This window comes from Fundulus heteroclitus, chromosome 15 (genome assembly GCF_011125445.2).
Source record: "Fundulus heteroclitus isolate FHET01 chromosome 15, MU-UCD_Fhet_4.1, whole genome shotgun sequence".
NCBI classification, from domain to species: domain Eukaryota; kingdom Metazoa; phylum Chordata; class Actinopteri; order Cyprinodontiformes; family Fundulidae; genus Fundulus; species Fundulus heteroclitus.
Window position 1 is genome coordinate 11075870 of NC_046375.1, and position 25143 is coordinate 11101012.

The window sequence follows — 25143 nt, forward strand, 5'->3', positions numbered from 1 at the left end:
CGTTTGGGAAGCCTGCCAGGAAAAGCATTTTGTGCCCCCCTTCACATACAAACATGTGAAGTTAGCTGAGGTCTAATAGGGCTTTAAATGGAACACAAGACTACAGTTGAAGTGTTGGAGATCAAAAAGAGGATAAGCACCTTACACCCCCTTTTAGGAACTGTCATGCCGTGGGCCTGTTCAGGGTTTAAGGTTAATTTATTTATACCCAGAGGTGGATTTGTTTTGCAGTGGTTTAAAACGCATACATACCCACATACACTTTAAAAAAACAAAAACGAAACATCAACATACCCAAAACCATTCGCTCATAGGAATGCTCAAAGTGCTCGAGGCTCCACAAGTCAAAACACAGCAGGATAACATAAGAGAGCCGGACTTTTAAATTAAAAACCAGACTGTAAAAATAAATAAAAGAGCAAATAAAAAAAACTTGACTGATGCAAACCTGCTGGGCTGAGATTATAATTTCCTTTAAAAGAAATATTAAAATCTACTGTTAACCTTGTTAGACAGAACTCATTAAAAATGCTCTGACAATAAAATGAAAGATATTAATTTCAACTTTAAGCAGGATAATGACTTAAAACTTAAGGCCAAATCAGCACAGAAATGCTACACCAGACACTAAACCGACCTTAACTATTAATAAAATTATCTGAAAAGAGTCATGTAGACTGGAATATGATATTATATTACTTTGTTTGCTATAGTATCTGCTATCTGTATGCCCCAGCCTAGTGAATAAACTGAATAAAAGTGCTGAATGGGTTAGGGTTAGGGTTAGGGTTTAGTGGATTTATTTTAAAGTTGTTGTTTTTTTTCACAGTTTTTACCGTTGGTGCTAATAAGGGTGCCCTGTAGTTTGGGGTGTGCAGAAAATTCACGAGCCGTAGACAAAATTTCGAAATACAATTTCGCCTAACTGAGTCAAGATTTGGGTCAGAAGTCAGCTCTTCATAATCCATCCAGACATATTTGAGGTTCTGTTCCTCTCCGTGGCTCTAAATCCAGACATATTTACATGTAAACTTAATACCCTTTGCCTCACCCCATATGATGAGGCCCACTGTGGTAGCAGTGCTGGTGTAATATAATTAATCCCTGATATGTAAACACTGGTTAGATGTACTCGGCTGCAACAGGCCGTCAACTCATTATGGTTTGGAGAAACCATTACTCATGTAGCTGCAGCTGCCTCGTTTACTCAAAACGCATAATCTGATGTTACTGTCTGTCGTTGCTTCATAAAAGTCTCACCATCCTTTCGCAGGTCGATCTGGTGAACATCGGAGGGAGCGATATTGTGGATGGAAACCACAAACTGACATTAGGCCTCATCTGGAGCATTATCCTTCACTGGCAGGTGAGAACTTTCCACACACGCAGGCAGCAAATATACACAGCGCCTCATTAGCGTTGGCATTAATAACCCACCGTCAGAGGGGCTGGAGAGAAGCGACGATGGAAACTCTTTATCAAGGTGCACACACGCGTTCATCCGTGTCAACACGCTAATCATCCGAGTGCTTTGTCAGTTCGAGACGCGCTGAAAATAAGAACAGCTGCTTTCTTTCTGAGGTTGTTTTCCTTTTGCTTTTTCATTGTTCTGCTTCTTTTAATGCAACTGATGTTGGTTTTGTTGCGGTACAACTTCCTGTTTTATTTCTTTTTTTGTTTATAATACTTGTTATAGTCCGTTTTGGAAGGATCTTCTGTTGAACTCAGGTGCTTGTATACACTTTAAAAAGAAACGCTCTTTATTTTTTGACATTGAATCAGACAAAACCTTTCCTGTTATTGTTTCTTAAGACATACAAAAAGATTATGCTGATGGGGTCATGCTAAGTTTCTGGTTTGAGCTAATTGGAGGGCAGATCTTTGGATGCATTTTATGGCAGCGCCACAACTGAGTCCACGTGTGACACGAGGTTTGCAAATGGACAGTATTTCTTTGGAGACATGTCCTGTTGTCTGATGAGACTAAAAGTGAAGTGGTTTGCCATCATGAACGTCGTTCACTTTGGAGGAAAAAGGTTCGCAAGCCTTAAAAGACATAAATGTGAAGTGTTCCAACAAACTATTGGGAGAAGCTTGTAGAAAGATACCAAAAATGATTTCAGCCAACGCCGGCTGTTTAAAGGCAACGGTACCTAAGGCTGAAGAAATGTCAGAGTTTTACAGAGGCTGAGAAATTTCTCCTATTATTGTGGCATTCAGCAAATGGTAATATTTGAAATAACCTTAACTGACCTAGAAAAAGAATAGTTTGTTCTGATTTAATCTCTTCACTGCAAAAAGGGAACTCAAAGTAAGTACATTTTTCTTGAAATTTGTGTGTTTTTTCCTTGATTTGAGCAGGTAAATAAGACTATTTGCCAATGGAATAAGATTTCCTCACTTAAAACAAGAACAATTCATCTCCACTGTCTTATAAAATACACTAACTTCAAGAAAATTATACTTTTAGTTCCTTTTTGCTGTGTTTTTATGCAGCGCATGTAAACGACTGAATATAAAAGTGCTAAATGTTTAGAGTGTTTTCTTTGAGTTGAAGTTGGAGTTAAATTTCTGTTTCTGTGTGCAGGTGAAAGACATCATGAAGGACGTCATGTCTAACCTGCAGCAGACCAACAGCGAGAAGATCCTGCTGAGTTGGGTGCGACAGTGCACACGCTCGTACCCCGAGGTCAACGTGCTGAATTTCACCACAAGCTGGTCTGACGGACTGGCCCTGAACGCAATCCTCCACCATTTCAGGTGAGCGCTCCACACGCTCCTACACTGCAAAAAACAGAACTAGAAATAAGTAAAATGTTCTTAAAATGAGTATATTTGTCCTTGATTTGAGCAGGTAAATAACATTATTTGCCAATGGAGTAAGATTTTTTGCACTTAAAATAGGAACAATTCATCTCCATCATCTTATTTCAAGTGCAGGATGTCTAATTATCTTATTTTAGGGGTCAAAATACTCATTCCATTCGCAGGTAATCTTATTTACCTGCTCAAATCAAGGATAAATACACTAACTTTAAGAACATTTTACTTATTTTTAGATCCATTTTTGCAGCGTACCATTTATCTGTCACGTGCACCGATGTTGCACTGACGATGCATTCAACAGATTTTCTGCAGCCTTATTAAAAATGACAGCGATGCAAAGTTTTTGTGCTTGCAAGACTGTAAGAGGCAGCGAAAGCTGCAGAAGGTCAGAGTGGCAGGTCAACATCTGTAGGGTGTGTGTGTGTGTGTGTGTTTACTGCTCGACTTGTTCTTTTTAGGCTTGCTGCGTCACTGTTTGCGTACGCTCTGTGTGCTGTTGCATGTGAAAGATAGAAGGGTTGAAGGGGGTCAGGCTATTTGCCCCCCTTATGTAATCCCTTGTCCTTTAGTAATGGTGACACTCACCGGCCTGTGAGCTGTGAGAACGACCAGTGTTGGTTTAGACCTGGGCCTAGGCTTTAGTTGGATCACTGAACACACATTCCACACCCTCACCAGCCACCCACCCACCCTCACCCACTGCCTGGACTGCCTGGAAACCAGCCTTGTTGTACACGGCTTTTACTGTTTGTGAAATGTTTCGATGCTAATGACTGTATCCGCTTCCAGTGTCTGTGTTTATGGTCTGCTCTCCCGTTCTCTAACTGTATCGCTGCTTTTCCGTCCCTCTCTTCAGGCCAGATGGGTTCAGCTGGGATCAGGTGGTCACAATGAGCCCCGTGGAGAGACTCGACCACGCTTTCACCTTCGCCAAAAACCAGCTCGCTATAGAGAAGCTCCTGGATCCCGAAGGTGCCGTTTCTATACGCTTTCTGCCGTAGTAGCTTGACAGTATCCAATACGCAGTGCCTGGCAAAAGTATTCATACCCTATCCTTGAACTTTTTTTCAAATCGTCACATGACAGCCACAGACTTTGTGTAGGCATACATCATAAAATCCCAATAAAGGACAAAGTGGAGTGTAATTGTGAAGTGAAAGCAAAATGATGCATGCAGATGTTTTCTGCTCTTGTATTCAGACCTTTTTAATGTGATGCCACCAAATTTGTAAAGTGAGTGCACTTGTGTGTAATCATAGTCTTTGCATATCTGGATATTATTATTATTATTATTAAATATTATTATTATTATTATTATTTATATTATTATTATTATTATTATTATTATTATTATTATTATTATTATTATTATTATTATTATTATTATTATTATTTATGATCATCTGGACAGATGAGACCAACATTGTGGTTTTTCACCTAGATGCCGAATGCAACATGTTGAGAAAAACTTGTCTGGTCAGAAATGATGGGAAGGTGGATGGAGAAAAAAATACAGGGTTCAATCCTTGACGTAAACCTGTCAGAGGCTACAAGACTTTAGTTAACAGTATGCAGTTATTACTGCAGTTAATACCTTTGAAAGCACTGGACTGACATATGCTCTGCAGTCCGCGGCCCTTGGCTAATAATGCGTGGTCTGTTATGATGAACTCTACTTTAAAGTCCTGCCAGCTGCTGAATAAGCTCAATCAAATGCCTTGAAGTTGTCTCAGACAGTCTGTGTCGTCTTATTTCAGATATAAATTACTTTGTATGACGGGCTGAGAGTCATTTTTTGCGCCTGATACACATCAGTCTTGTTTAAGTAGTTTAATCTGTTTCGACCTGCTTTTCGTCCCACTCTCACTTTCCTTTCCATTATTTTCCTCCTCATCTTGCCTTCAACTGCACGTCTGTCCGTCCGTGCTTTGGTTCTCCTTATGCAATTTTCACTTTTTTTTTTTTTTTTTCCCCTTGGCATGTTGATATTTCTGCCTCACCTTTCCGTTTCCTGCCTCAGATGTGGCGGTGCAGTTACCAGATAAGAAGTCCATCATCATGTACGTTACCTCGCTGTTTGCCGTGCTGCCCAAAGATGTGACCATGGAGGCCATCAGAGAGGTGGAGACGCTGCCTCGCAAATACAAAGTGGAGGCTCAAGACTCGAGTCCAGGACTCAGCAAACAGGTACGATTTATAAATGTGTTATCCTATTAGAGGGTAGGGGCCTTTCCATGTGGAGGGAACGTGGGTTTGATCCTGGGCTCTAATGCATTAAACCCCTATTAAGAACTCGCAGCAGCGACTGCATCCCTCCCTGCTCTGTCTCCCGATGCTGTCAGTATCAGTCACACCCCAGAGACAAATTCCAGCTGCAAACCTTGATATCCAGTCAATGCATTTGCATCAAAACCTATGCACGATAGGCTGAGGTTTTGAAAGGTTATTTGCTTTTTTTGTCATGACGTTCCCTGTGGTTTACAATAAAATCCTTTTATTGTGATGCAACAGAGTGCTATAAAAACCACAGATTAACAGCGCACTACCCGGTTATTTGTTATGCACTATCAGCCAGCTGGCTAAAGGAAGGTCACTATACTTTTTTAATTTACTTTTTAATAAAAGCAAATATTTTTGTGTTTGGAAATATTTCTGGTAGAGAAAACACAATCATGGCATGCAAACGAATCGACTGCCACTACTAACTTTTATTAAGGCAATGCTTTCTTAACACTTGAACTGACAAGTTATGAGCCGCATGTCTGTTAACCTCTAAGACCCAAGAATTTAAGTCTAAAGCTTTTTCCTACCTGAAACGTATCTGTTTCTCTTCAAATGTATATTTTTCTTTCTCCTGACACGTCTGGAATTGTTTCCAACTGACCAAACATATATGTTTGAAGAGGAACACATTTTTCAGCGTCTAAAAGCGTGTTTGGACCAAAGTCTTCAGGTCTTAAGAGATTGAGCAGCTGACTGCATGCCCTAATGGAGCAGATAACCTAACTAATTAAGCGGCTATTATCTTGTTAGACTCCAAATAGTTTGTATGAAGATCAGAACAATGAAAAGGTTTAACATTCAATAGAAACTAAATTTAGCTGCTGTTGCTATTTTTCAAGTCAGTGTATCAAGATAACATTTTACAAATACCGTAATAACTGTAATAACCTATGCAATCTATTCTAATAGCTGTTGGAAGAATAACATGAAAATAAAACATCTTTACATAAACGTTCCTCGGTATCCAGCTTTTGGTTTTCATTTTAGCGTGTTCAAATATGTAAGGATCTGCAGTGTAATTCAAACGAACACTTTTTTTTGTATGCATGCTTTTTTCAACCTTCCAAGTTACACACATCAAAAACAAAAGGCCAGTTTTTAGGTCATTTATGATCTTATCAGTCAGTCTGCAAGTTGTCTCTGTGTCTAAGAAAAGCAGCGATAAGGTCCGTTACACAGCGAAAAGATGACACCCTGACGGTGATACTTGGCAGAAGGCAAAAAAAAAAAAAAATCTGAGTACCATGACTGAGGCCTTTTCAACTCTTCACACAGAGACCGTGGGTTCATCTGTTTTCCACAAAACTTGATGGATGGGAGAAAGCAGAAAGGATCAGATCTGACACAAAGCATTGCAGATGGAAGCAGATTTGTTTTGTATAATTTTCGTTTATTTTTTTTTTGTGTGGAGCTGAAGTAGCAGTGCTGCTCATAAAGAGTGACTTGATGTTAGAATAAATAGTTTAAAGCTCGTTGATGAGAGCACCTTTGTTTTTTTCAGAGATTTGGGCTCAGTAGAGTCGGCTATGTTTCAGGTAGACTGGCTTCCACGTTTATACAGATGCTGTCCAGGTTGCATTTTGAAGGATTTCCCATTAAGCACAGCTCCATGTACTATGAAAGTGATGTCCTTTCCTTTTGTCACATCAAGCTGGTAGTTTTTTAAGCGTTAAAACTTGCTTTGATGGTGGCGCTAGACCTGAAACGGGATCGTTCTCTGCAGCAGCCTTGACTAAAGGTTTCTGACTAAAAGGATTTAGGCAAACTGTTTCTCGAACTGTGGTAACTCTGCACGGAAGAAAACAAACTCCTCACATCTTCTTCTGCTTTATCTGCAATGCTCAGTTGACGTTTAATTTGAAGGCCATTATGATTATTGTATTCCGTGTGCTTCTGGACAGAATGAGTCACTCCCACCTTTTAACAAAAAAAGCAGCTGCCTCCGTTCTCCCCAGCTATGCTTGTGAAAAGCACAGCGGGCACGGGCAAATTGGGAGCAGAACCATGACTCACTCCTCTGACATTACCCAACAGACCGTGCTGCACACTGGAAACATCGAGCTGTAAATGGGATGGAAGGAAAAAGGGGGGGATAATTGGGGAGAGTAGAGGCAGATAGTAGAAATCGGTTTGCCGCTGAGCTTTAGTTTGTCACTGAGATCTACGTGGACGGACACCTGTGCTGATTCTTAAACGCTCAACAATGCTTTGACCTCCTGAAAAAAATAAACATATCTCAATCACAGTAGGAACTGTGTTGGTTATCTTCTTTTTTTTTAACTCTTTTGAGTCAGCTGTTTTGAATTTATCCACGCCGTGGCTTGTAGTCAGAAGTCAGAAAATCCCCAAACCACTTCTTAGGTTTTTATTACCTGTGGGCAAATGCTTAACGCACCCTGGACTGGATACTGGAAAAGTCCTCTTAAATAATACTCGGATTTGTCCAAAAGGAGTTTAATTTTCCTGGAACATCCCCCCCCCCCTCTTCCATATGAAGCGATGCCTGAATCCAACCGGCAGCACAGCCAATAAAAGAAACAAGAAACACCTCTTTGTTGTACGAACGTGTGCATTTAGAGGTCCCAGCCTTGACTTTCTGGATTTATTGTTGTTGATACCTTGAGCACTGGTGCATTATTGCATTACATGCTCTATAATCGTAGTTTTTGAGGGGCCGCGACAGAGTTCAGCAATATCATCTGGTAATAATAAAGTACTCTTTTACATCTTTAAATATAGCAGTGGATTGGATTCCTCCTTCGGTCCCTCCCTTGGTTGTATTTCTGTATCTTACAGCAGCATCAGCGCACTCTGCTGTTGCTAATTCTCAATTTTCTTCTAAAAGGCCAGTGAATATTTTCAGCTGCTGACCTTCTCTGAGCTTAGCGCTCAGGCCTCAACACTGTGTAATTTCAGCGCCCAAAACAAAGGGCCGTTTAGGTTTTCGCTGTATTAGTCTCTACACACCCACTGGAAGTTCTGCTGCTGCTGAGATTAGCTGAGTTCCTTTGAGCTTCGCTTCAGAAAAACCTGAATTTTATGAGTTCGTAAAACTACACTTGAGTTTATAATCAGTAATTTTTTTTATGTAGTGAACTGTTTTGCTTTTCATTTTGCTCTTTAGGAGAGGGGATGACGATAGTAAAGCTTCTCCTCTGTGGCGACTGGCTCATTGCAATCCGAAAGTTGTGGGTTCGATTCCAGCATGCACCGATCTGTGTATGCCGCTTTCTGTCTTCATGCGGTAACTTTACATACTGGGTTTAAACATTTTTATTCCAGATGTTTTTCTCGCCATCCATTTCTCTGACCGTTCACTCACCTTCATCCTTCTCCTGTTGTATTTTATTTTGTGTTATTCTGCTTTGAAGTGCTCTGTTATTCTTAAAATCAGGCTCAACCTCGCAGCATCCCATAATAGTTGTGCAGTTTTTCTAACCCCACAGAGAGGTCACTTTGTGCTCACCAAGGCTTCACCAACCCCTCCCACATGCCTGCTTCTATTTTAAAACTCTCCGGCTGATGTGCACAGATGTTACTAAAGTTGGAAATAATGAACGGAGGGTGTGTGCCGTGTTTTCATAGACATTATAGTTGTAATGTATGCTTTCCAGAAAGCATTTATACCCCCAGGAAACTTTTCATATTTTGTCTCGTTACGACTACAAACTTAAGATTTAATGTGATAGAGCAACAAACAGTAGTATTTAGCCCCTTAGAGTCAATACGTTACAGCTATACCTTTTACTGATATTAAAGCCGCAGGTCTTGGAAGTCAGTAACAATTTTTACAAAACGGCTCAATCAGATTTGATGGAGAGTGTTTGTTTGTACATCCATGTTTAAATCTCGTCACGGTTGCCAATTAGAATTACGTCTGGATTTTAACACCTGAATCTGCTTTTATCTGAGCGGGACTGTTGCCCTCCTGGCTCGCAAAACTCCATCCATTTACCTACAGCAAAGTAAAATAAAAACATCCGCACAGCATGATGCTGCTACTGTGTTTTCTCAGTTGGGAGGGTAGATCAGAGGACTCTACCAGTGTTGTTGTTTTTAATGTCAAACACAGCATTATGCATTTTGAGGTCAAAGAATGGACCCGTCTGACCAGAGCACCTCCTTCCAAATGTTTGCTGTCACTCCTAGATAGCCCGTGGGAAGATTTTAATTGGACTTATGATTTAGTAGTGGCTTTAGTTTTACTGCTCTTACATAGAGGCCATAATCGTACGGCTAAGAGTTGTTCTGTCTGCAGTTTTTTTCACTTGAATTGTAGATTTCTAGAGGTCTTCCAGAGTTACCACAGCCCCCCTTGGCTTCATCTCATTAATCTTTTCACACAGAGGTTTAATTTATACGCTGATTAAATCCCACACATGTGGACTCTATTTAGACTTTAGACTTAGACAACTTTATTTGTCATTTTGTATGCACAGAGTGCGTACAAAACGAAATTTCGTTGCATACAGCTTGTAAATTGCAGTAAAAATTAAATTATAGTATTGGGTGCAGCAGTGATTTAAAAAGCAAACAATTTAAATGTAGATTTAAGTAAAGCAATTGAAATGTAAACAATGCAGGAGAAGTCACAGTGTATAGGTGAGTATTTTTAAAAACCATTTGTATGTACAGAATTTCATCGTGCAAAGGGCATTTGTGCAAGAATGCATTTAAAAACTAAGAGTTCGGCAGCATTTGTAATGCTAGATGGAGATGCAAAATGTGCAAATATGCGAATGTTGTGCAGAGTATATGGGTTCTAGTTCAGCCTATATCTAACTATATGACTCTGAGGGTAGTTAGTTGATCTGGATTTTAATGACAGGTATTAGAGTAAAGTGGGCTGAAAACAAGTTATTTAAATTTTATCTTTGTTTAAAAAAACATGTTTAAAAAAACATGTATTATCTGGTGTTGCATTATATGGAGGCTTTTTTTCTCGAGGCAGCTACAAACATATTTCATTCCTGACCCTCTGCCATTGACTGTATATCTTTCCCCGTCTCACATTATCTTAAAGATGAAAAAATATAGTTTTCTCCTAATTTTGCAAATATTCACTAGTTTGTGTTGGTCTGTCTCCATATAAAATGTCACAATGTGAATGAATTCAAGGGGCACGGCAACATTCGTAGACCACCGTAAACGTCACAGATCAGACGAGGACCTGACTGGAAGTCTATGTTTCACAGACTGTGGAGGCCGGCAGCAGCCCACAGCCCGAGACCCCCAGGACCCCGACAGAGACGGAGGGCGAGACGGATGCTAGCCTGCTGGAAGTGGACCTGGACAGCTACCAGTTGACTCTAGAGGAGGTTTTGACTTGGCTGCTGTCCGCTGAGGACGCACTGCACGCTCAGGATGAGGTGTCGGACAATGTGGAAGAAGTCAAAGACCAGTTCCACACGCACGAGGTAGGAGAAGAAGTCAGCCGGGTTGGCCGAACATTTGCACCAAGACAAACTCGAGCGCCTGTAATTTAGCATTTAGTCTTTATCGGACGGCAGAGACTATATCCTCAAACTATAGGGAAGCAAAACATGCTCTTTGAAGTTGCATTTTGGAGTAGGACGGTGAATTACAGTAGTTTAAAAGTTGTGATCACAGACACAATGCAGTGCACATGTTGCTCGCCTCGCCCACTGGCTGTTTTTGCTGATTCCTGTCACTCCTCACTGAGACTTCCAGCGTTATCTACCAGACAGACATCTAGCGCTACATGCTCTGTACTTGTCGGGAATGCCAGGAATTCTCCACAGACTCCCGGCCCAGAGTGGACTGACTGACTGACTGACTGACTGACTCGCTCGCTCGCTTGACATGGGGGCGTATTTGCAAAGTTTGCGTCTGTGCATGTGTGTGAAGGGGCTTTCAATGGATTCCCTTGGCTGAAATGTGACTATTTGTGAAGCTGAATGCCAAGAATCCAGGTCAAAGCGGCAAGCTGGCATCCAGATCTAAAGCCTCTTTAACAGCCTGGCTTATGGAGTGGCTTAAAATGAATTCTGCTCGTTTCAGGCTTGTTTTTACACACTATCCACTAGCAGAAACTAAACAGTGATCAGAGTGCTCAGAAACGAAGCAAACATTGATCATTCAATTAGAAGGCTTTTGGAAACCAACATTAACTGAAGGAATTAGCCTTGTTTTCTTTTAACACATTTTGATATAGTACAGTTTAGTGTATTTGGTGTCACTCTGCTGTTGGAACAGGACATTATGTTCAGATTTATCTACCTGCTGAACTGAGACACAATGCAACATTACGACTGGCAGCAAAACAGCACCACCGCATTTATGGCCAAACACCTCAGTCATTGTCTCTATTGCCCAAACCTTTCTCCAGAAGGTATTTGGCTTGACCGCATTAAAGTGTTGGTTTCCCCTCAGTCCACAGAGATGTAAAGCTTGCATAATTTATAGACAACAGCACTGGTTGTTTCCTGGCAGTGTTGCTTAAACAAATGTGGTTTCTTCGGAGGATGACAGATTGCATCAGGAGGTTGAAGCTTGGATTCAAATTGATTTAGAAATCAATAAATCGCCTCATCTGAAATTTTATGAACTCCGAATCTTGCCAAAACGAGTGGTCAAATATTTAGTCTGAATAATGCCAGAAGCTTGCTAATAGCTACAAGAGCATGTGGTTGTGGTGCGACTTGCGAAAGGGACATTTAACCAAACATTCACGGGGAGGTACTGTATTAGAGTACATCTGAGTCTGCATGTGTAATTTGAACACTATGTATATCGCAGAAAGTTCACAATAAAGTAAAACTTTTGCTCCCAGTTCAGGATTTTTGGAAATAATTGAAGTTGATTGTTGTATTATGTTTTCCTTCCTGGAAAAGAAGTGTTCAGATAAATAATTATAAGCCCCCAAAGTACGAATTATTAAGTCATTATTCATTCTATAACGTTGTCCTGTCTTTGCCTTCAGGGATTTATGATGGAGCTGACGGCTCACCAGAGCAGCGTTGGTAATGTGCTGCAAGCAGGTAACCAGCTGATTGTTCAGGGCAACCTAACAGAGGAGGAAGAAGAGGAAATTCGAGAGCAGATGACCCTCCTCAATTCTCGCTGGGAGAGCCTCCGAGTGGCCAGCATGGACCGCCAGGCCAGGTGGGAAAACCCACAACATAGTGGATACCATACCATACCTGGATCTTAGTCGTCATCACAATATTAGTGTGCATTATCAGAACTGCAGATGATTGCTTTAATGCAATGTTGGGTAAACTGGAACATTTTAGGCCTATTGTATTCAAACTCCTCTTGCAAATAATACATTTGGCTACTTGGATGGACACTTCCTGTCCTATGTGCCCACAGCCAATATAGATATTAGAGTTAAGATTCTGGAATTCAGGACGACTAATCCAGAAATTGTCATAATTGGAAAAGAGGTAGAGGACCATGTAGGTTAATTGCAATCATTAGCAATGTAAAAACGTTACAATTGCATGTTTTCTTTCCCTGTACGTTTTTCTTTACAGTCTTACTACATATAAGCCTACTCTAGCTTTTGGTTTTAGTTTATCTGCAAATGACTATTCTAACCGTGGTTTGTGTTGAAAATATTTGCCAATATCAAACTCAAATTTGACCTTTAGAGAGGAAAAAAATAATCACTTCTGTCATTTTGAATTGAGATGTTGAAGTTTTTTCTTGAGTGCTTGTAAAGATAAAAAAAAAATCCTCGGCTCAATCTAAATACCCTTTATAGTGCAAGGCCTAAGCAGTGCGTCAGCGGTCGTTATGATAAGTGGTGTCCGAATAGTGCAGTCGGTAAGGAAGGAGGTAGGAACAGTAGCCTGTATGCTTCCTTCCACGACTAGTTTTGCCCAGGAACCCCGCAATGTCCCTTACCGGCGCTAAGAACCCTTAAGGTATCCCAAAATCCTCTGCATGACATGACTTATAAGCACAGCCCCCTCATGGAAATCAACAAGGATGTCTGGAGACAAGAGAGCGCATACTTTGTAGTTCATTTTTGGGAGGCTGTAGGCCCGGATTTGACTCGAGTCATCCATGTGCATTTCCATCATGTAATAAAGTCTGAGTTAAAGGATGTCCGAATCTGAAGCTCCTTTGCTCCCCGCGATGGAGTTCTTACTATTGACCCCATGAAAGGTTAAGGAACAGGAGCTAGAAGCTATTATTAAGGGTATTCGGATGGAGCCTTCGTCTTTACATTTTGTCTTAATCCAGTTTGTGCTAATACTCAGTAGACGTTCGAGCTCGGTGTGCCGAAAACCATCTCCAGTGTTTCTGTCGTTAACATTCCCTGTTCTGATTTTCCAGACTCCACGAAGTTCTGATGGAGCTTCAGCAGCAACAGCTGCAGCAGCTCTCTGATTGGCTGACGCTGACAGAGGAGCGAATCAAATGCATGGAGACGGAGCCAGCAGCTAAGGACATGGATACTTACCAGGAAATGATTGAAAGACATAAAGTGAGTAACGTTTACTATTATCGCATCTGTTTCAACATATTGTATATACACATTTGTTATATGCTGCTTTATGCTACACGTTGTTGTGGTGCTTTTGCTGTCTCCATGTGGACGCTGTGAAGCTGCATGACTTCTGTACTGGCTTAGTTAACGAGCTAATCATGTGTCGATTTTGAATTTCCTAATCAGGAACTTCAGAAGGACTTGGAAGCGGAGCAGGTAAAGGTCAATTCCCTAACGCACATGGTGGTCGTGGTGGACGAGAACAGCAGCGAGAGCGCCACTGCTGCCCTGGAGGAGCAATTACAAGTGAGATACCGTGCTTTAAATTAGTTTGAAGATGATTCAGAACCTGCAGAGTTATATTATGTAGATATCTATATGTACATGTATTGTGAAGATGTTTTGGACTTGATTTATGCAGAATATATTTGTTTTTGTTCTATGTTTTCAGACTTTGGGTGAGCGATGGGCAGCTGTGTGCCGCTGGACAGAAGAACGGTGGCATAAGCTGCAGGAAGTTTTTCTAGTTTGGCAACAGCTTTTGTCAGATCAGGTATCAGAGATTTCACCTCTTACTGCACAGACATCTTCTGCTTACCTATCAGTTAAATGCTTTATTATTGCAAATTTGGGGATTAGTGAAAAACTGACAACTGATTGAGCAACACAAGAAGTCGACTTACTTATATTTTTAAATGCCCTTTGAGTTTAAAGACAGCAATGATCAATTTAAGGTGATGAAAAACTCTTTTAAGATTAAATGTTTTAAAAATATTTTTTCAACTCTAAATATTTTACATTTTGGCTAGAAATACAGCGTTTTTTTAATTTTAACAGCAACTTTCTTTCCAATGCTTGCTTAGTAACTGAAAATGAAAAAAATAATAATAAAGTGATTTTATTTCCTTTTCTGCAGAGTTTGATTAGAGCATGGCTGGCAGAAAAAGAAGAGGCTTTAAATCAAGTGCAAACCTCCAACTTTAGAGACCCGAGTGAAATGAATGCTAACGTGCGCCAGCTGACCGTAAGTAGAGAAAGCTAATTCTTTTCAGCCTCTTTATAATTTAATTCATTAAAGGGCATTTTTATTTCATTGGAATAGATAAAAAAAACATTCTCTTAGTCGACTAGTCTAACTTTAAAGAAGGTGTTTTGCTTGTAGTTAAACAACAAAGTTTAACCTTGTTTTTCTTTTTAAAGCAATAGAAGTGTGTCTTTGTCTAACTGTGGAAAAAGTTAGGGCGAGCTACCCTCTTATAGGTGGGCTTACCTCCTTTGGATGAATGGCTTAAGTGAGACGCTTCTAGAAGCCGTCCACTCATCTGTGATATTGGTCTGTGGAAAGTCCCCCCCCCCCCCTCACCTTTTTCATCTCGGAGACGTTTGCATGTTTGACTCATCCTAGGACTTTCCACTTCCTAGGACTGCATTTACTGATGCGTTTTGAGTTATTGTCATGTTGCGGGGGTCTGCTCCTGCTTCCAGTTTTTTTTTTTTTTTTAACAAATGGTCTAATATTTTCCTCAAAACATTGTCTGATACACGGTAGGATTGATGCTTGACTCTATTATCATGAGCTGGTAGGAGTCTCTTTTCCTGGAATGCTCCATTTGGTTTATGTCATGCCTATGCTCTGTTCTGGTGGTCAAATAAGTCAATTTTAAGGTAATTTGTCCAAAAACATTATTCTCTGTAACAAACTTTCATCCCTCATATTGTTCTGAGAAAGCAGAAGTGTCCTCCTTGAGCGCCTCACCTAAAAGTTAAACGTGTGCAGTCGGTTTCTGCTTGAACAGGCGTGCACTTTCATATTAACAAGTAGCTAGACTACGCTCTAGATCCCATGTGGACATTTTATTTTTTTTTCAGTTCTTTTTCTCGCTTTCTGTTCTCAGGGTGAACTTGTCTGAACGGCAAGCGCTTGGTTGATTGTCCCCAACCTGTAGACTGTTTTCCATACAGTGGAATGACCAATTTTCAAAGTATTTTTAAAAACCAGCACGCCAAACTTGATGCCTGAGGTTTAAACTGCTTCACAATGCATCACGTCAGCATGCTCTGATACACCTGATTCCCTAAGTGGGAATAAATGTGGGGGGTGTCCAAATACATCCCTTAGCAGGAATTTAATTTTTATCAGTGATACATTATATAATTTCAATTACAAGAGACAATTTACTCATATTTATATTTTAACCCCCGATCCCAAGAACATTTGACACCAATCCAGCAAGAGTAGATAATTGAAGGTAATACAAAAATAGACAAGAGCAGTGTAAAAAAAAAAAAAAAAAGTATATTGTATAAAAAAAATATATAAAAAGAATAACTAAAAAAAAGGAAATTGAAGATAATTTTTTTTTTTTTTTTTTTTTTTTTTAAAGGCTGTGCACTCACAAAACATGGTACACATGGGTTTAATCAAAATCACATATTCAAACGCAGGATGACTGCCAGAGGATCATTAAGTGAGCACAGTTTTAAGTTTACCTAAATGTGTCAGTATCGGACCCCAGACAGAGAAAAGTTTGTCCTTGGATCCCCATAGAGTATATTTTATTTTCTCTAATTGTATGAAATATGTCAGGTCCCTAAACCACAAAGACACCTTGGGTGGATTTTTGGATTTCCAGTGCAATAAAATTCTTCTGTGTGCAAGCAGCGTTGTAAAAGCAATAATGTTTCTATGGCCTTCCCTTAGTGTTATATCTCTTCTATCTATAGCACCAAATATGGCTATAGCTACGTTGGGTTGAAGATTAGTATTAAATGCTACAGATAGTGTTTAAAGACATTTTTTTCTGTAGTTTATTTTTTACTTGATTTTTTTCCCCCCCATTATTGTCTAAATTGATATAAAACACCCGTATATTCAAACATATCAGAACTCATTTTTCACATGACTAAACAATAGAGATATAACTGTTTGCATTCTCAGTAGAGGCCAAATATTGTGCATGCTTTACTTTATGTATTTTTTTTTTTAGATTCTAAAGGAGGACATGGAGGAGAAGAGAAAGACCCTGGACAAGCTGTCTGATGCGGGTCAGGATGTGATCCAGCTGCTTCAGAGCGCTGAAGCAGGAGCTACGATTGAGGCCGACACAGAGGAGCTGACTCACCGATGGGACAACCTGGTTCAGAAACTGGAGGACTGCTCCTTCCAGGTGTGTGCTCGGAAATAACACTAAGATTGACAGAAATTATATAGTAGTGGGTTGGGTTTTTGTTTGTATTTTAGTAACTTTTTTTTTAGTAAGTTTTCTGTGCCTCATCCTTTGATACTCCCAACTTGCAGGTGATGGAGGCTGTAACAGAGGCTGGAATGACTCAGGTGGAGGACAAAGTGACTGTGGATACGGCTGCAGCAGCCTCTCCTACCGTTGACCAGGAGTTGGCCCAACCTGCTCCTGCTAAAAAACGACTGGTGGAGACGGATGCAGGAGTCAGGCGAATGTAAGAGCCGCAATGCTGCCTGCCTCTTAATTTACGAACAGATTGTGAACAGACCTGCAAACACAAACGGACACGCTATCTTCCGCAGGTTTGAAAATAAACTCTCGGACTTAAGGAGCTGGATTCAAACGTGGAAGACGTCCGCTCAGCTGCTGTGCACCACCCCTCCTGAAACGACAGCTGATGCTCCAGACCTGCAGGAGAAACTAAATGTAAGCGTTTTATCTCGAATGAATGAGCTAAGATAGTTTAACTTTAAAGCGACACATTCATTTCTCTCAATTATATCTTCAACAACGACTTTAGGAGCTGGAGTTGCAACTAAAATCAAAGGATAGCACAGTTAGTGAAGTGACAAGAGAAGGACGCAACCTGATGGACCAACTTGAGAGAGGTAAGAGAAGAGCATAGACAATAAATCCTCCACGTTTTGTTCAATTGTGGCATCAACCCCCTGCATTGCCTTGCAAAAATGTTCCTTCCCTTTCAACATTTTTTCCCATTAGAACCGCAAATTTCAATATATTTCATTGCTATTTTATGTGGGAGACCATCACTGCATAATGCTCACGTCAAAAACAATAAAATCTGAAATAGTGTGGCATGAATACGAGCTGTTCAGTGTGATCTTGGAGCTTCATGCTGCTGTTTGTTCTCCAGCAAATCTCTGAGATATTGGGACTAAATGACACAGAAGGGCCATTTATTTTTTTTGGCAACCACTTAAGTCAGTCGGTTAAACTAGATCTTGTCTAGAAATTGGAGTAAACGGGACTTTTACACATAACAAAACAAAAAAACTAACTGTTTTTGGTTGTATGATGAAACAAAAATGTGAAAAAGACCAAATGTATGTTTACTTTTGTAACACACTGTACGTTTTAGATGAGAGGAGCTCATCAGTCCTGACTTAAAGGTCATGGACTTCCAATTTACCAATCTGGGCGAATCTGACATTTTTATTTTTCATTGAGAAAACACAATTCACGACATTACACCTCACCCCAGCATACTACACAAATGGCCAAATGGGCTGGACCTGGACAGGGATGGGGTGTAAATGCCTCATTTGCATTTAAAGAGACGGCACCAAAATTGAGTTCCTCTCTGACTCACCTCAGAACTTTGGTAGAAGAGGCGCTGTGGGGGAACAATAACGGGGAACTCAAACCAAAGCATTGCAGTTCTACTTTATATAGACCACAGCTGAATGACTTAAATGTGAAAAGGAAGAACTTAAAAGCACGATATGTCCCCTTTTAACAAAAGTAATAAATGTTATTCTCAAACTGTGCATGTCTTGTATTTTTTTCTTTACTGCTTTCCTGTAGTTCTGTGATATTTTCCAGACTTTTTTATCATTTATTTGGTGCTAAGTGTCAATAGTGTGAGTGTAGCTGTGGATTTCTTGGATAAAGTAATGACTATCTCAGCCTGCAGCTATGCTGACTTCATATAAATGCTCCATGAAACTCTAGATTTTATATGCCCACATTGTTCTGGCAGTAATGACGTAGAAAGAGCAGGAATCCTATTATGGAGTTTTTCTTCCAGTAAACTCTATTTTACTCCATTTCTTTTATTGTTCTTCTCAGTTTTTTGAAGGCCGTATTTAACATCCACAAGCTAACTACGCTAGTTGTAAATTAAATGATATGAACCTCTGCTTAAAGTGTGTTTAACTGTAAAAGTTCTTTTGAGGTGAGACATTGGGGTTTTTGTTTCTTTCTGCAGAGGGAGCAGGTGTGGACTCTGTCAGGGAAAACATAGACCTGATTCAGACCGAGTGGGACGTCTGTGCCAGGGAGCTACAGGCCGCCTGTGACCGGGTTCACACTCAGACCCGGATCAGACGGGTTTCTGAAGAGCTCGTTGACCTTGACCAGAGCTTGGAGAAACATGACCAGTGGTTGGCTGCAACTCCCCCTGTAAAAAGCGACAATGAGGTTGAGCTGAGAAACCTGAGTGGAGAATGTAAGGTAAGGTTAACCCTAGTGCCATTTACTTTGCTTTCCTTAATTTAACTTTTTATCCCCAGTTTAAAGTCTTATGCTGAGATTCATATATGGTTAACTGGATCTCTTCTGTCCAATAAGCATTTGATCACTGAAGGTGTGTCTAATTAAGTTTTACTTTGAAATAAATACGAGCACGTTTTGGTGCCCTCAGCACCAGCTACTTGGCCACATGTTGCGATACATGATGCCAGGCAGGAAACAGCTTGCTCTTTTGAAACTGAAAGAACTGACACTTATTGGAGTGTAACTGTAAATGGGCCCTGTATGGTGGTGATAATTTATGCATGCATCAAGTTTGAACACCGGTGCTTTTTAAATTAGCTAAGTTCATGGAGACTGCAGAGTAAAGTTAACTCTGCTTTTTTCTGCATGTTATGAATATATTTGAGGACTACATTAGAAAGAACATTGATGGACAAATGTGCAAGGTTTAGATGACTTTATGGCCAAAACCAAAATACTCAGGTTAGGATAGATTGGCCGTCATTATAGGGAAAATTGTTGATCATTACTATCCTTGCAGATGGTCAGCTGTTAATAGTCTGACATGGGTCAAAAAAAAAGTACTATGGTGCAAAACCAAATGCTATTGCAATATTTGAACCTAAAGCTTTAATTTTTATCATTCTGGTTTAAAGTCATGAGGTGCTAATAGCATAAATGATATCCAAGCATGAATAAAACAAATCGTCTCTGTTCTGCATCTTAACTAAACAAATCCTCCTGTTTTTGTTGTGAAGCCATTGACAGAAATATACAATTTAAGTATGATACAGGCAGTCATAAGTCTGAACAACAAAATAGGTTATAGAGAAAATTAGTGTTTTCAGTCTTTAATGTGTGTCTCATTGTAAAAATGTCCATCCATCAATCTGTCTGTACGGCTGACCATGCGCCCTTCCTCCTGTCTGACCTTCCTTCCAGTCTGTCTGACTTTCCTTCCTCCTGTCTGACCTTCCTTCCAGTCTGTCTGACTTTCCTTCCTCCTGTCTGACCTTCCTTCCAGTCTGTTGGTAGAGGAGGCTCTACACTTAAAGCCTCACCTTTTAGTAAAAATATCTGCTACAAATTTATTTTTAATTGTTTGAAACTTTTAAAAACAGACTAAATATGACTGAAAACTTTGGAATTTGACGATGGAAAAGTACGTAGTTGAAGAATGTGTTGTTACCCCAGTCATCTTAAAGCTAAAACAATCTCTCTGCATCTACATCTTTGTTGAATTATTGTTGAATTATTGATCACTCGTTTAACAAGATGCAATGAAGCTTGAACTCGGCTGCTTGACCCCCATACTTGAGGGAGAAGTCCACTCTTTTCTGGTTCCTCCATTTTCCATCTATGTTCTGTCCCTCACCTGTGGCCATTAGAAATGCTTTATGATCAAAAGAATGAGAATCAAAACGCTTGTGGAGTCCCTAAAGTTGCTTTGCAGGGTGGTCAGGGTCAACGCAATGTTTAGTGTGAGGAGCTCAGTTATCTGTGGAGAATCTCAGAGTAGACGACACATTGAGGATAGTCAGCTGAGTTGGCTCAGGCATCTGTTTGGGACGACCTGCTGGGGTTTTCTGCCCCACCCCTGACAAATCTCAGGTTATCAGGGATGGAGGAATGCTGAAGTCTTTTGTGAACTTTCTTCTACATGTTGTGTGTCCAGTCCCGCCTTGCTCAGGTCACTGCCTTAGGTCCACGACTCGAGCAGCTGTCTTCGGAGGCAGGGACGCTGGGAAATGTGCCTGCCTTAAAAGACAACATGGTCGTGGTTTCTGCACATCACTCCTCCACACTACAGCGGCTGCAGAACAGAGAACAAGAAGTGAATCAAGGTAAGTTTACTTGGTTATATACAGTGAAAGTATTCATACTCTTTAGTTTTTTTTTTCCCCACATGATCGACCGACGCAAAGTAGCACATAATTGTGGTGTGAGCAAAAGACGGCACGTGGTTTTCAATTCTTTTTAAACCCCGCTTATAGCTTCATGCTACACGTTGTCCGAAACTGTGTGTAGCATCAAGCTAATGTTGTCTCCAAAGAGAAATATGGTGGGTGGGTGTTGTATTCACACTGCAAAAAGAGAACTAAAAATAAGTAAAATTTTCTTGAAATTAATGTATTTCTCCTTGATCTGAGCAGGTAAATAAGATTATCTGCCAATGGAATGAGTATTTTTACCCCTAAAATAAGATAATTAGATATACTGCACTTGAAATAAGATGATGGAGATGAATCGTTCCGATTTTAAGCGTAAAAATCTTAAAATAACAAACAAATAACCTTATTTACCTGCTCAAATCAAAGAAAAATACTCTCATTTCGAGAAATATTTTCTTATTTTTAGTTCTATTTTTGCAGTGCACCAGATGTGGAGATTGTGTGTGGCTAAATGCAAGAAATTCGTGGAAGAAAACCTGCAAAACACTTCAAACTGGAGAGAAAGTTCACCTTTCACTGATGATTTCCATCTAAGCTGATTAAGCTTGAGCTATTTTGCAAAAAATAAAGTGCAAACATTTAATTCTCTTAGATATGGAAAGGTGTTAGAGACATATCTCTAATCTCAATAATGTATGTTAAAATCTGTGTCTGTTATGGGACAAAACGTTACTTCATTGGGGGGGAATTGAACTGTTAAACACAGAGCAGGTTAATCTTGTTATGTTTTTAAAGAGATTTGTCAGCCCTGAGCGCATTTTAAAATAAACATCTCCCACTACAACAAAGACCTTTTATTTCTCCCTGCTATTTAGACCGAAGGTTTCACGTTTATAAGGAAAGCAAATGAGTAATGGCTAACATCAACACAGCCACACGTAAGCTATGCCGAATTCAACATCAGCTTTTTTTATTGAACCTTGGCGAGTCTGGAGTAGTAGTAGAAGTAGATCATGGCCATATATGGCCTCCAAAAGCTCACAAATGTGCAACAGCATACGTGAGGAATTTTGTGCAAAGTGAAAAGTCTGTCAGCTCGTTTCTACCTGAGGACGTGAGTTGGACACGAAACAGTCCTGGAAATGGGTCGTTGTTTTAATCCTTGAATTAATGTGCGCTGATCTCAGCCTAATATCATCTCGTAAGGGAAGGCCTGAATACTCTCTTGAACAGAAGTGTCCGCACGAGCGCGCGTGTGTGTTTTGCCGTGCCTCTGAGATTTTTGAGACCTTGCTTCCTTTTGGAACAGACTGGAGGAAATCTATCCTGTGTCTCCTTGAGGGTAATTTGCTTCAAGTGGAGGCAGGCCTCTGTATCTTCAACTTTCGCTTCCTCCCCGCTCTTACTCCGTATAAACACCGTTCGATTACGGAAGCATTAAGTCACCTGGTAATTAACAAGCAGAAGAAACAGGAGGCAGGAGAGACGGAGCAGAGCCGGAAGAAATGCAATGTGACGATGTTAAATATTTGCCGTCCTCCCTCGAAGTGGAAAACGCACACAAAAGCAGACACCTCTGCCTCTTTTGTTGTAGAAAACAATTACTCCGACACACGTTTTAATATTCTAACTCTGCATTATGTCTTATCACTTCCCCTCTGTCGTAATCTCCCTAAGCCTTGTGCTTCCTTTCGTTTTTTTCTCCAGCCTTGGCCAGTCTCGAAGCCACCCAGGTGGTTCAGGATGCGGTGGAGGGTCTGGAGGCCAGGCTGGCTGCTTTAAAACACGGAGTTGTAGACGTGCATACGGCAGAAGGGGCAGTGGAGCGGGCACAGGTGGGTACTCTTCACAAGCTAAAAGCTTTCCAGCAAAGTGTTTTACATCCAGACATCATGAAGTTGACAGATAAAAAGAAAAGTCCTTCAAAGCTGATAATAAGTTGCATCTATGTTTAGTTTCCCTTTTGCATGTTTTTGAATGACAGGTGTGAAAGTTTTGGAATGCGAGTTAAATCAAGTTATCATATATTATAACCCACCCCGTAAAAGGCCGATTTTCTGGTTTGATATTTTCACGTGGCTGCATTCTGCGGATATTTTTAACCGTTTTTATTTTTTATTTTAAATCTGTCTGTGCCTGATTAACCGGTATATCAACGTGGCGTCATTCTGTCTCTCCTGTGGTTTCTTTCACACAATAGGCCCTTTTAACCAGCCAGTCACTTCCCTTATCACTATTTTAAATTGTGTAAGATGTACAGGGTGTGTGTGTGAACAGGCCCCCTTTTGTGTTTTTGCACAAGAAATGCGTGTTTTGTTAATGTGTGCGCATTGCTGCAATCTGAACGTTGGTCTCCTCCTCCCTCCGTCAGTGGAATGCGGCTCAGTCTGCGCTCCTGTTATTGTGGCAGATGGGACGCCGTGCAGGGGAGAGGTGGAGAAGGGGCGGTGGAGGTGACACATTCTGGGCTGCGTGCCTGTGCACGAAGCACAGAGCTCCATGTGAAGCCTGCCAGCCGCAACAGACAATCTAATGACGGCGTCCCAGAGATCAGTCGGCCATTAGTCTAATGAGAGGAGATGACGCTGATTATTATTATTACCTTTTTGTTGTTATGAATTCACAGGATTTCTTTTACACATGTCGCTTGTTTATTAGGCCTTTTCCGCTAACGTGCACATAATCGTCATGGGCATTTGAGTTCTAGGTGTTCAGAAAATGGACACAAATAGAATTTACGCATTTGTTTTGCCGCGTTTGGCATTTTGGAAACTGTGGCCTCAACATTTGACAAAGTAGTCTGAGCTGCGATGATTGGTTCAATGCTGGTGATTTGTTGTATTGTTCACCTTCAACAGTAGGTCACAAAATTTGGACTAAAAACCCTTAAAAATCTTGACTATAGTAAATAAAGCTGCAGAAATTACAAACGCTTCAAGTTTTGTGTTTAGAGCAGAACTAATTAGATGTCCGTTATCAATTGTGATATGGTAGATAAATGTATGGAGAATGCTCTCTATCCCTATAGTAAGAGAAAATTGATTTAGTAAAATATTGTGAACTCCTTTAACTCGGAACGGTCGTTTTTCAGTCTAATTCCATGTATGGAATTAGATATTTTTTAGTTTTTTTCAGGTGTGGACCAGCATGGAAAAAACAAAGTCCTTTACATTCTGGAATGGTGTGCTGGTTAGGTAGCTTCAGCATGACAAAAAAAAGGTTATTAGACGTTGTTAAGGTCTATACTAAGATTGTTGATGCAGATTTGAGACCTTCATCTGGTCTATGAATTGATCCCCAGCGTCATTTGTACACTGTTTATGCTGCTGCCGTCAAGAAGGAGGTTTTCTTATGCCCATAGAGCAAGATCTAACCAATACATGAGGTCTTTCATTCCCTTAGTTGTTGGCTGTTTAAATCTTTCATGATTAATTGTGCTGGCTGTAGTTCTGATATCTTGTAATCTTTTTTTTTTTTGGGTGAGTGCTCGTTGTGTTTGTGTGTTTGTGAACCCTGCAGCAAATGGATTTCCCCTCTTCAATTCATTTTAAAAAAGTATTGAAAACTAGTTCTGCTTAAAGATTTTTTTCATGTCTGATTTGAATGTTTTGTCCTTCCTTTCTACTTTTGCAAGCTTGTGTTCTTCCTTGTCGAATACATCTTTGTATTCTTCAATCTGCCTTTCTTTACTTTTGTTTTCTTTTCTTCCTTGTCCTGGCTTTCTTGTCCTTCCTTCCTTCTGTTTTTCTTTGCCCTTCCTTGTCCTTCAAGTTGACCACTGAAGGAAAATCAGTCATATTTTCACGGTGATCTAAGCTGTTTTGTATTTTTCAATTTTTTTTTAGTGTGTGATAAGGTTTGGAATCTGTAGAAAATACAGTCAGGGGTTGAAAAGTCTGAAATTTTACATTGAAATTTGTAGGAACTCCGTCAAAGATACAAACATCTGTTTTTAGAGACCATTTCAAAAGTTTCCAAGATGCAACGTAACATACACACAGCTTTGAGACAATTTATTTTGAGTTCAAACTTTTCTTGACCTCAGAGCCTGTGTTTGGAGATCGAACAAACACAACAAGCTACTGACCCGGCTGAACTACAAAAATGGAGCCAGCTCTCATCAAAGGCCCGCGAGGAGCACGGCATGCTGCAGTGCATTCTGGGCAGCATGAAGGACAATCAGGTAGCTTGACCCTGGTTACCCCTGTAATTGTGTTCAGGTAGC

At 40.3% G+C, this 25143-nt stretch overlaps 1 protein-coding gene across 7 annotated transcripts in view; it reads left to right on the top strand.

The window, feature by feature from the left end:
- Nucleotides 1-25143, top strand: part of utrn (utrophin) — a 242331-nt gene that overhangs the window by 32644 nt on the left and 184544 nt on the right. For all 7 annotated transcript variants that reach the window (XM_036147379.1, XM_036147378.1, XM_036147377.1 and 4 more), the window contains 18 exons: nucleotides 1274-1366; nucleotides 2588-2760; nucleotides 3683-3798; nucleotides 4847-5013; nucleotides 10305-10526; nucleotides 12053-12234; nucleotides 13417-13567; nucleotides 13757-13876; nucleotides 14022-14123; nucleotides 14487-14594; nucleotides 16558-16737; nucleotides 16869-17026; nucleotides 17115-17238; nucleotides 17333-17420; nucleotides 18761-19005; nucleotides 20702-20870; nucleotides 22626-22753; nucleotides 24964-25101. In XM_036147379.1, coding sequence (XP_036003272.1) covers nucleotides 1274-1366; nucleotides 2588-2760; nucleotides 3683-3798; nucleotides 4847-5013; nucleotides 10305-10526; nucleotides 12053-12234; nucleotides 13417-13567; nucleotides 13757-13876; nucleotides 14022-14123; nucleotides 14487-14594; nucleotides 16558-16737; nucleotides 16869-17026; nucleotides 17115-17238; nucleotides 17333-17420; nucleotides 18761-19005; nucleotides 20702-20870; nucleotides 22626-22753; nucleotides 24964-25101 — 2664 coding nt within the window. The remainder of the gene's footprint in view (nucleotides 1-1273; nucleotides 1367-2587; nucleotides 2761-3682; nucleotides 3799-4846; nucleotides 5014-10304; nucleotides 10527-12052; nucleotides 12235-13416; nucleotides 13568-13756; nucleotides 13877-14021; nucleotides 14124-14486; nucleotides 14595-16557; nucleotides 16738-16868; nucleotides 17027-17114; nucleotides 17239-17332; nucleotides 17421-18760; nucleotides 19006-20701; nucleotides 20871-22625; nucleotides 22754-24963; nucleotides 25102-25143) is intronic.